The sequence below is a fragment of the Galeopterus variegatus genome, unplaced genomic scaffold (genome assembly GCF_000696425.1).
Source record: "Galeopterus variegatus unplaced genomic scaffold, G_variegatus-3.0.2 Scaffold135, whole genome shotgun sequence".
In the NCBI taxonomy this organism is placed as follows: domain Eukaryota; kingdom Metazoa; phylum Chordata; class Mammalia; order Dermoptera; family Cynocephalidae; genus Galeopterus; species Galeopterus variegatus.
The window spans coordinates 767,826-779,966 of NW_007726246.1; the positions used below are offsets into that span (position 1 = coordinate 767,826).

At 38.3% G+C, this 12,141-nt stretch overlaps 2 protein-coding genes across 2 annotated transcripts in view; one reads left to right on the forward strand and one right to left on the reverse strand.

Moving 5' to 3' along the window:
* The window catches only part of EXOC5 (exocyst complex component 5), a 66,109-nt gene extending 58,249 nt beyond the window's left edge, over positions 1 to 7,860 (reverse strand). The window contains exon 1 of the mRNA XM_008589241.1: positions 7,583 to 7,860. Within this exon, the coding sequence (XP_008587463.1) occupies positions 7,583 to 7,609 (27 nt within the window). The 5' untranslated portion in view covers positions 7,610 to 7,860. The remainder of the gene's footprint in view (positions 1 to 7,582) is intronic.
* A 438-nt stretch (positions 7,861 to 8,298) lies between these two features.
* The window catches only part of AP5M1 (adaptor-related protein complex 5, mu 1 subunit), a 21,599-nt gene continuing 17,756 nt past the window's right edge, over positions 8,299 to 12,141 (forward strand). The window contains exons 1-2 of the mRNA XM_008589286.1: positions 8,299 to 8,524; positions 11,166 to 11,181. Of these exons, the coding sequence (XP_008587508.1) occupies positions 8,451 to 8,524; positions 11,166 to 11,181 (90 nt within the window). The 5' untranslated portion in view covers positions 8,299 to 8,450. The remainder of the gene's footprint in view (positions 8,525 to 11,165; positions 11,182 to 12,141) is intronic.

Below are 12,141 nucleotides of genomic sequence, written 5' to 3' on the forward strand. Positions count from 1 at the left end.
TGCTATCAATCCAAGATTCTAACAGAAACCAATACTTGCATGAGCCTAATGCAATTCTGGCACTGAAACTAAATGAATTTTACGACATTTGACCTCTCCTTTCTAACCCCATTTAATTTGATTTTCATAAGATTGTTTCCTGTAAATTAATAAACGAATTACATTTATTCACTTTTTTTTTTTTTTTTTGGTCTTTTTTTTGTGACCAGCCGCACTGCACTCAGCCAGTGAGCGCACAGGCCATCCCTATACAGGATCCGAACCCATGGCGGGAGCGCTGCTGCACTCCCAGCGACGCACTCTCCCAAGTGCGCCACGGGGTCGGCCCTATTGACAATTTTTTTAAAGGCACTGCAAAATACTTTGTTTTGTCTCAGGCTAGTAAAATCGGTTTCAAACGTAATATGGATAAGGAAAACTCTGAAAAAGTACCTTTAATGCTACGAGATGAATAATTTTACTTTTTAAAATTAAAGTCAATTTTAACATTCAGTCTTGAAGGGGATTTTCGTCATGAGACAACTAGCCAATTAATCATATTAACAGAATCGTTTTAAAGACTATCTAAATGGAGTACCTTAGAATGTTATAAAACTTTAGATTCTCTTAAGCAAAATCTCCCTCCAGAATAGACTATACCTTACTTCTGAAACTAAAGTACTATCTGATTTCTATGCCCAAGAGAAAGGTAACAATGTTACAGTACCTTTTATACCAGTCTCAGCAGGATCATACAATTAGATTTAAAATTTTTACAGCAAAAATGGTCTTTAAAAATCATCTCAGCCCACCTCTTCTCATTTTTACACATAAGGAAACAGAGACAATGAAATTTAAGTTGTGTCAAAGTACTAAACCAGTATTCTAACCCAGAGATTTTCCCACTGTATGATGGTGCCTTTTGTAATGATATAAAGACCATGAAAAAATATCACTTAAAATGTCTAATAAAATCTGTCATTACCATTTCAAATCAAATTCAGCATATTTACAAATTTACAGATTAAATATCTTTACAAGCAGTTAATAAACACCTCTGGAATGAAATTAAACAAGCGAATGCAAAGAATCATTCATGTCTTTGGTTTATTTTATCCTGAACAAGCAAAGACGCATATATAACTACATTCTCATTATTATTTTCATATTTCAAATCCAAGGAAAGAAAATAGCATCAGAGAAGTTGGCTCAAGTTTTTTAAATATCTCATATACATAAACTTTTAACAATCAAAACTTTTAAATTATATACCATTCAACCAACTAAAATTTTCTTTTAACCTGTGGATTTTTTGTTTATTTGCAGGGTGAGTGTTATTATGAATCTGCAATCCTCTATTAAAAGAACAGGATAAATCAATCTTTCAAATTTCTCTCTCTCTCCAAGACAGACAGATACGCACACTCCCACCCACCCATCCCAGCACACCCACCACAACTATCCAATTTCTTGAGCACACCAGGGATTAGTATTTTACACTAATCACACACACGCAGTCTATAAAACTGTCCTCAATTTAAGGACTTGCTCATTCCAAAAGTTCACTTTCAAGTTGGTTTGACCAGAGAACTGAGAACATAAAATATTTAAATGTAACCCATTACCTTTAAGCATCTGGCTTTTTCTACTAATTGTGATAGAAGTGGGTGTTTTGTTTTGTTTTGTTTTTTTGGCAGCTGGCCAATAAGGGGATCTGAACACTTGACACTGGTGTTACAACACCACACTCTAGCCAACTGAACAACCGGCCAGCCCAGAAGTCTATTAACGTTGATATAGATAAGAAGTTAATCACCCTGTGTTCCAGTTATCTACCGCTGCATAAAAACCACCCCACTACTTAATGGCTTCAAATAACAATAATCATTATTTTGTTCACAAATCTGCAATTTGGGCAGGGCTCAGTAAGGATATCTAGTCTCTGCTCCATGTGATATCAGCTAGGGCTGCTCAACCAGCGCCTAGGAAATCCACTTCCAAGACGGTGTTTAGTGTTAGCTGGGAGTTCAGCCAGAGCTGAAGGCCAAGGGCCGTGGTTCTTTCAAAGGGCTGCTTGGGATTTCTCTTAGCATAGTTGCTAGATTCCAGTTTCAAAAAAAGGGCCAGGCAGATCACATTTATGACCTAACCTTAGAAATCATTATACAGTATCACTTCTACTGTAGTCATAGGCCTGTCCAGATTCAAGAAGTGAGCACAGACCCTACCTCTCTATGGGAAGAGTGTGAACACCACATTGTAAGATGGCTAATATAACGGCCATCCTGAAAAATACCACCATCCACTGCCCATTTCTGTAATTCTCTTCTACTGTAATCTCCTCTCTCTCGTATTATTTCTTCTCAGTCTGCTTTGAAGGATTTTCCCACCTGATAGATCCTCAATCTAGTCCCCTTCTCAATCCACTTAAACTGAAAGTGGTTACCACTTAATTTTTTTAAAATGGCTACCACTCTTTTAGTAGCATTCTTCTAGGCAATTTAAATTTGTCAACACATTTCATCTTCAAAATATTCCTCTGAGGTAGGTACTATTATTTTCTCCATTTTACAGAGAAAATTGAGGCCCAAAGAGGTTAGATAACTTGCCCAAGATCACACAACTAGTAAGGGCAGCTCTGAGAGATGTCATCCATTCCCTGGTCTAAATTACCACCCATAAAAAATACTTCCTGAACTGCTGTCTCTAGCTGCTCAATCTTTCTGAGTTACTAGTTCATATTTCCAATTGCTTTCTGGACTTCTTCATCAGGATCTTGCTAAAAACTCAAAATATATTTTTAAAAAAATAGATACATTATTCCTTCCCCCTAAAAGGGTCCTTCCAATTTTCTGTCGCAGTAAATGAATCACCAACCACCTACCTTCCGAAGTTCACAAATTTGGAATTAACTCCTCAGTAACCAAATTCTTTTGATTCTTCCTCCAAAATGTCTTCCCAAATTTCCTGTCTTCTCTGTCCCCACTGAATTAGGTTAAGGATTTCATCTGCCTAAATTAATCAAGATAATTCTAGAACACTTGCCAAATAAGAACTATGCCAGGTTGCCCATGACCTCTATTTTCCCAGCTAACAATTTCTTCTCAATTGAAAGCCATTCTTCACACTAACACTAAAATTGTCTGCCTCCCCTGCACCCCATCTTCCACCCCCGCCCAAAGTCAGGTTAGCCCCTTAAGCATGGTTTATAAAAGCCCTCTGAAAACTTCCCCCAAACCTCTATGGTTTCAATGACTTGCTATGAGGTACCACTCCCTACACCTAAAACATGCATATACACATTCTACCTCTTCTCAATATTCCCAAAACACACCTCACCTTACAAATTGGAGTCATATTCTATCTCTGCCTTGGAACACCCTTCGCCTGCTTAAAAAGTTTCTATTTATCCATCAACATCCAATTTATATGCCATTACTATATAAAACTTTTCCTAATTATCCCAGGAAGAGATTCTGTACTACCACTGCACTGCATTATCAGTTAACACATCTGTCTCCCCCAACCTAGATTTTTAACTCATCATATTTTAACTCCAGTACCTGGAATGATGTTTGGCCTAGAGTAGGTAAAGTATTCAATAAATCCTTGCTGAATGAATACATATTCTCATATACAAGATACTATCATTGGTAACCAGGTTCCACAAACATTCATGTAACAACTAAATGGTTAAAATAAATAGCATTTTGGCACCTTGAAGGTAAAGGGGTGCTCCTTACTTATATATGTCAAGTTCATTAATAAATAGTTAGCTAATTAACTGAACAAGAGACACTTTTTTCAACAAAACTGTTTAAACAGCTTTTGTAACTCAATTTGAAAAATCTAAGAGACTTATAAATGTGTTCGTGTAGGAAAATGTGTTCTTGGATATCCACATTCTAATTCGGAAGTCAAACAGCCACTGCTACCATAGGCAAATTACCTGACCTCAATAACTATTATCAAGACATGTACATTTATAGGAAACAAAAAATAATCAAATTCCTAATCCTGCCATTTAGCATCTCCATGATTAAATTCCAATTTACCTTACATGGTACTCCTCCTCTTCACGTGTGCTATACTTCAGCCAAAATTAACTTTTCCCTTGTCTCCAGGGCCTACACTCCTTGACATTTGGCTTTTATTGTCTGCTCTACTGGAAAATCTCTCCACCCAGTTCCACAAACTCAAATCTAATTTATCTTTTGTAGATAATTCAAATGCCACCTCCTAATCCTTTCCCTCTTCTAGAGGTGATCTTCCCATCCTAGCGTACTTATGGCACTTTAGCTAGACCTTTTTGACACCACTTATAACTTTGTCTAGAGTACGTTATTATATACCTAACTTCTTTCTCCCTACTTGACAATAAGGACAGGTTCTATATCTAATTCAATATTTTTCAAAGTATGTACCTTGTAATTCACAAAATTGAGTTAACCAGCAGTAGAAAATAAAACAGTCTCATGGTCAAAAAAGCTTGGGAAATGTATTACTTAAAATCTTTAGCATACTGAGATATATTGTAAATCTCCAGTAAAACAGACTATTCGCATTTCCATAACTTATCTGGCCTCTGAACCATTCTGGGTTTTTTGCAGCACATCTCAAAGGGTTACTATTTCTATGGCATGCAGACAGGCAGCCTCATTAATCTTGACACCTTATCTTGAACTTAATAGGGATTCAACAAATATGTGCAGAATCAATGAATAATTAACCCTAGGTATAACACAGAACTCTCCCATAAAGGTAGCCTGCCCAGAGAAAAGGGAAGACTCTTGAAGAATGACAGGAATTGACAAACAAGAAGGGAGTAAGTGTCCTCAGTAGTGCAGAAAGAGGAGAGAGGAATATATACAAGAGAAAAAGAATTCACCCCCCGAGCCACTTTTTGTGTGTAGAAGATATAATTAACCTGAACCACATAAGAATCCCTGTTCAGAATGTCCATCCTGAAGTGATCATTTAAAAATACTTCAGATGAATCTTTTCAGAAAGATCTGTCAAAAAGGGTTGAATCGAAGGTATTCTGGGCAATTTCCAGGATATACACTACTACAATATCTGAATCATCTATTACTAAATCATTTCTATCAACTGAGGAAATATTCTGCAGTTTGATTTTGTTGTATGAAGTTGTTTATGATAAAAAAGGAAGATTAGGAACAATAATAACCTAAATTTTGTTTTCATTTAACTTCTCTTCTTCAGTTTGGAAAATGAAAGCACAATTCTATTTAACAGGGTATGAAAACCAGGATGCATAAAAACAAAATATCCTTGACTATATCCTGCTCTCTCTTTCCCACAGTTCTCTAGCTGTGACTAAAAAAAAGGGAAGCAGGAGAAAAAGACACTCCTTGACTTGTCCTACAGTCCAGATCCTATGGCAGTAGCTACAGGAAATGGCAGCAGTGGCAGCAGTGAATGAGGGTTTTTTTTTTTTTTTCCTGCTCCTCCCTTTAAAGCAAAGAGGTCAACTTTTCACTTGAGTATGAAAACTTAATCAAGAGCAGAATCCAAAGTAGGGCTAGACTCATTGCCAAAAGATAAATACACTTCCTAATCATTATAACTATTAACATTAATTGTAACTATTAACATCCTTTTAATTTCAATGAAGCAATAAGCTACATATGGTCAGGTAAAAAGTCACTTGATTGAAGGTTTATAAATATGTTTAAATTTTTTCTAAAAACCTCTGGCCACAGGACTACTCTGTCTCAATATTACCAGCTACCACGTAACTGGAGTCACTAAGTAAAGTCAAAGCTTAATTTGGTTTAACTACTTTACTAAATAACAAGACACTAGAAAGCAAAATATATATTTCTCCACCTCCTCCTCTTCCCTCTTGGGGGGTGGAGGAGGAGGGGGATCAAATGCATTTTCAAATAAGTTACTGGACTCATGTGGTCAAACATTTAAAAATATATATATACATAATATGGTCCAAAGCATAATTGGGAATGTCAAGCAAGAGTTGTTAATTCAAAAAATAATGTATTATGAACTGTATGATCCTATGAGAGCTCTTCAAAAAGATCATGGAAAAATTGGTAGTACCTTTTAATTTATTTTTCCATGTACTTTTTGAAGTACCCTCTTACAACAGTATTCTGTTAATAGCTGGCTTATTATGAAATCCATTAATTAAAGATCTCAAACAACTTCATAAATAGTTTTCTACCTTTAGAATATGTGAAAAGTAAAACAAGGAACTACAGAACTACTTAGTATCTTGCCCAGGGACACACAGTAAAAGTTCTTGGCAAGAAAAATGTCTCTGATCTGGTGTCAATAACAGGCCGAACAACTTTGGGTCTATAGAAGTTAATGTAATAATATATTTCCCAACATTTAAATCTGAGAAAATGTAACTAATATTTCTGAAGTCTTTCTTGTAATTATAATCCTCCACTCACAAATTACTATTTTATTACAGTTTATAACAATGACATATGTTATTTCTCTCAACAAAAGCATTATCTGTTCAAACTGATTGAACCCAAAATGTAGTAACAATAACAAATGCAAAATTCCATTTGTCATAAATTTTAAGTCGTAAAAACTGCAGCATCTTAGGTAGAGAAAGGATAAAATTTTCATTTATGGAGAAATTCTCTATTGTCAACTGCAGTGTATTCCATTATTACTCACACTTCTGTTACTCAATATGAAACACAAGCACACAAAAAAGGGTCTTTCCTTCCTTTTTCTTCATCTTTCTGCTTTCCTTTCTTTCACACAAGTAGATGGTCCATACGCTTCACTGTTTTGTGGACGAGTTAGAGTTTTCCTATTCTATTATCTCAAACTTCACAGCTTTTTACAGCGAACTTCACGAAATTAAACTGTAAGGTTTAGATACTGAAAACGCTCAAGGAAATACATTAGAATGCTCGCTCTCTATCAAGCGTTAAGGATTCTCTAGCTAGCAGTCAGGTAGTTTTATACTCCACTTAAATTCCTTAAGATCCGAACACATACGTTCCTTATAGTTTGTCTTTCTTCAGTCGGAAGGGCTAAGTAGGCCTTCATTGTCCTAAAAAATACTCCCAGCCTTCTCAAATGTAAGGGTAAAGTGGCAGACGCACGCCTGACACTTCTAACATTTACTAATGGAATAATTACTCAACAACGAGAAGCCCCCAGGAGTTCCAATCTCAGATGGCCCGCTTTGAATACTGTGGCGAGGATCCAAGCGACAAGTCAGGGCTCGCCCACCCTGGGGCTCCTCGCTCCTATTTTTTCGTCCTGAGTCAGCCCTTCCCACTACTCATCCGGAGTAGGCATCTTCCAACGCCCGAACCTCCGAGACTCCCCGCTAGCCCCCGCGGACAAAATCAATCCTCCTCCTGCGGGACACCCGGCTTCCCCTCCCTGCCGACTTCCATCCCAAAGCCGCCCCTCCTCCATTTCACGCTCCGCCCGCGCTGACACCGGAGCCACCACCCCACCCCTTCGCTTTCGCACCTTTCTTCCGAGGGCTTTTCCCGGGCAGCGGGAGAACGCCCGCTCTTCTGCCCGCCCCCCTCTCACCCTGCCAGCCCTCAGGCCTGCCACTCCCTGAAGAACCGCCGGGACCCACCTCGAAGAGCTCGGCCGTCGTGGCCATCCCGGCCGGCGGAGAGGCTCGCCCCGCACTGGATGTCGTCTCCTCTTCACATGCTGCGCCTCAGCGGCGCCGCGCACAGGTCCCCGCTTGGCTCGCCGGCTCCGGGCCGCCGCGGGCTACCCCCACTCCCCACAGAGCCCAGGCGGGGCGGGAGAGCGGCCATGAAGAGAAGCCGCAGACGCCTGTCAGCTGCCTCCCGGCGCCGCCCGCGCCGCTCCCATTGTCACCGCCTCGTACGCCGGAAGTGGAACTGCGCGCGCCCGAGAGGCTGTCGGGAGGGGTCGAAGAACGAAGCGAGCAGCGGGCGAACCGAAGAGAGGCCCGTAGCTCGAGCAAGTGAGGAACCTTGAGCCTTGCGGGCCACCATCCCGGAAGTGGGATTTAGAGAAAGAAAGTGGGGTTACTGGAGATAAGTTTTGAAGATTCTAGGTGTGAACTCTTAGAACCTTTTGTGGTATGTGTGGACTCTTAGAACCTTTTGTGGTATGTGTGGACTCTTAGAACCTTTTGTGGTATGTGTTGGCCAGGAGAGACTCAGATTTTGGTCACCTCACCTGAAGGAGCTAGCTTCGCTGCTGAGCCCCACACGTATATGGCGCAGGATGAGTCTCGGGGCTTCTGTTGAGTCCAGCTGAGATAGCCGGTCTGCGTTGTTCCTCGGTGGCGACCTGAGATTTTGGTCACCTCACCTGAAGGAGCTAGCTTCGCTGCTGAGCCCCACACGTATATGGCGCAGGATGAGCCTCGGGGCTTCTGTTGAGTCCAGCTGAGATAGCCGGTCTGCGTTGTTCCTCGGTGGCGACCTTAGTTATGAGATGAGCTGATGGTTTAGTGGCTTATCATGGCCCAGCGGGCATTGTGGCTCATGAGCCACGAACCGGGAACTCCACGTTGTGGGACCGTGAGATTCTCCAGGTAAATGCAAGTCTGAATCCCCAGGGAAGATGGATCGGAGGATTGGATGATGTAGCATAGTTTTGTGTTGCATTGTGTACCAGGTCCGCGACGAATAGCTGCGTGACCTTGGGCAAGTTACTTAACCTCTGTGCCATCTGTTAAATGGAGATTTTAATAATTCGACCTCGTAGTGTTGTGAGAATTAAATGAGTTGATGCCGAGCACAACCTGAGTATTATGTGTTTTCTAACATAGTATATATTATAGTATATACTTATATATTTCTTATATATAGTATATACTTATATATTCCTAATATGGTATAATTATAGTATAATTGTACCTTCAAATGAACTCTACCTGCTTAGGATTGATATGGAGATGACGAAGGGAAAGGAAGAAAACTTAGCGCTAAACGCATTTCAAATTTTTTGATTTGCATTGATAAAATCACTCAGGAACATTTTAACTCATTTTTCTGAAAAATCGTTGCTGAGCCGTATCAGACTGTTATTTTTATCTTATCAATATGTGTCATTGCTAGAAATCATCATATAGTTTACAGTTCCTAATTGTTAAAGAAAGTAGAAGGAAGTACAGAAAATTAAATTGTATCCACTTTTTCTTAGACGGTGTAAGTTGATCCCACTTTTAGAATTTGCCGTACTTTATCAAAATGGCTCCATGGTGAGAACTATAGATTAACTCATTGTAAAATGTGGTGGCAATCGAGTAATGTTTCACCTTTTATTCTCAGTGACCACTGACATCTTTTTTTGCCAACAATTCATTCTTCCCCGACGAAAGCTCTGTAGTATAGTAGAATTGAGGTTGAGGCAGATAAGGATCAGTGAAAAGTAGTTGGCATATGAAAAATTCCCTCTTTGCAACCTAAATAATTTTTGTTACTGAGGGCATCAGTATCCATTGCCATTTTCCTTCAAGATACCTGGCTTCCGTTTGTTGTTGTTGGACCTCAACTACAGGAAGTTAATATTCTCTAGTACATGGTTCATCAGCCTCATTGGTCTGTCCAAGGTACTCCCCCCCATTTTACTTATATGTTCCCTTTGGTTACCTGTTCTGTCATTCCTTTCCCTCTCCCAATAACTCTTATATCTTCAATGTTATCCTTTTATTGTACGCATTTGTGTATGCATTTTTCAAATTACATCATTAAGTGTGCTTTAGACTTTATTCGCTTTTCTTGGATTTGTCAGATTTCTCAGCACTATTTTTAAGAAACATCCATGTTGCTTTCTGTTCATCTAGAGCAGCACTATCCAATAGAGTTTTATACAGTGGAGACAAGAGGGAATGTTTTACATCTGTGCTGACTAATATTATAACCACTAGCCACATGTGGCTAGTGAGCTGTTGGCTTTTGTAACTGGGAACTCAATTGTTAATTTTATTTAAACTTAATTAAGTTTAATTTAGGTTTAAATAGCCACATGTGGCTAGTGTTTATCCTATTGGACAGTGCACATCTAGGCCATTGCTTTTATGTGCTCTGTAGTTCCTCCTCTATATTTTACTTATCTCTTTTCCCTAGTGATGATCTCCCAAGTTGCCTCCGACTCTCAGCCATCAGAAGGATGCTGAAGTAGATCTGCTCAAAAAGGTCTATGGGGCACATCTATGCTGATTTCGACTAAATTCTGCCAAATAATTCGCTCCTCAGAATTCTTTTACCCATCTTCACAACCCCCCAGCAGTGAGCATGGGTTCCTGTATCTCCATTCTTTCCTAACACTTATTCTAATTTTTGCCAATAAAGGATATCTTATTTTTATTCACATTTCTCTGTATAGCAATGATTGTTAGTCCTTTGGGCTTCCTCTTCTGTGAATTGCCTGTATATATTCTCTGTCTTTTTTTTCTTTGAAAGTTGCTAGTTTTTTCCTGTTGACTTGTAGGAGTTCATTGTGTATTCTTGATATTAGTGTTATGTCATTTTGAGATATTACAAATATTTAATTTATCATTGTCAACTAACTCTATATTGCCCTTGGTTAAATAGAAATCACTGATTTTGATGCATAGTAGTTAGTGCTTTTGGGAATTTTTGAAGTGTTTCCCTACCCTTATTTCCCAAAGATATCTTCCCACATTATCTTCTCTTAATTTATCTGTTATATTATGTGTTATATTTAGGTCTTTAATCCATCTGTAGTCCATCTTTGGATATGGTGTTAAGTAAGAATTCTATTTTGTTTTTCTCTATACTATAGGCCAATTTTCCTAATATCATCTCCCAAGCAATATATCTTTTCTTCATTGATCTGTGGAGATACTGGTAATGTTTATTATGTCCCCAATATAGACATTGGTCTGGCTCAGTTCTATTACTTTGTTGTTCTTGTGCCAATACCATACTGTTTTTAAATCTGTGGCTTTGTAGTTCATCTTAATAGAGATGAAATTTTTGCTGCTTGAAAAAAATAAGTTCTTTGAAGAAATCATGCTAGTTTTCAGAATGTTTTCCCACTGTGCTCAGAATAAACTTTCAGAAGAAAAATTCACATACATTTGGGTGGACTTTTCAACATCTCTACAGAGGCAGCAGTTTAGGTTCAAATAATTCCCTTTATTTCTGTATCATTGAATGAATTAGTTAAGTTTTATTAATTTCAGTTTTCATACCTCTTGGGACTAGTGTTAGGGCTAAACAGGTAAGTACTGACATATTTTTACATATGTGCAAATTCAAGAAGGTAAATGATCTTTCCTCTATCTAACTATGCATTTTCCACAACAAAACTTAGTTTAGATTCTGGTTTAAAGGTTTGCTGTCCAGGTAGTAATAGCGTTAACTTAAGTCTGGCTTATTGTACCCCATAGTTGTAGGGTCATTTAAGATTTGAGTCTTGATTTAGAAAAGCCTGGAATAAGTTTGAAATGACAGATTAAGTCATCCAACAAAACATTTATTGAGCACATATTGAGGCATTTTATAAAGTCCCAAATTAACTTACTTTATATTCAATCATGAAATTTTAACACTTAAGAACTTTAATTATCCTCTAAATAACTAGAGAATAAGACAGTGGACTAGAGTTTTAGTCCAAAGTTCTCTACTATTCTTATCCAAAAATGTACAGAAAGAAATGACATTTACCTGATAGGCTATTACTGGAGTGCTAGCCAATTCTTCTCCTTTCTTAATCAAGAAAATGCAACAGAATGTACATGAGTAAGGTTCACATATACATAAATAACTTTAACTACATTCTTATTTTTATTTTCATTTTCTTTCTTTCTTTCTTTCTTTCTTTCTTTCTTTCTTTCTTTCTTTCTTTTTTTTTTTTCTTTCTTTTTTTTCTTGTGTCTTGTTAAGTGAAACGTGGTATTTCTCTTTCTGTTCCTGACTTGTTTCACTTAATATAATTCTCTCAAGGTCCATCCATGTTGTTCCAAATGGCAGTATTTCATTCGTTTTTAGAGCTGAGTAGTATTCCATTGTGTAGATATACCACATTTTCCGTATCCACTCATCCGATGATGGACATTTGGGCTGGTTCCAACTCTTGGCTATGGTAAAGAGTGCTGCAATGAACATTGGGGAACAGGTATACCTTCGACTTAATGATTTCCATTCCTCTGGGTATATTCCCAGCAGTGGGACAGCTCGG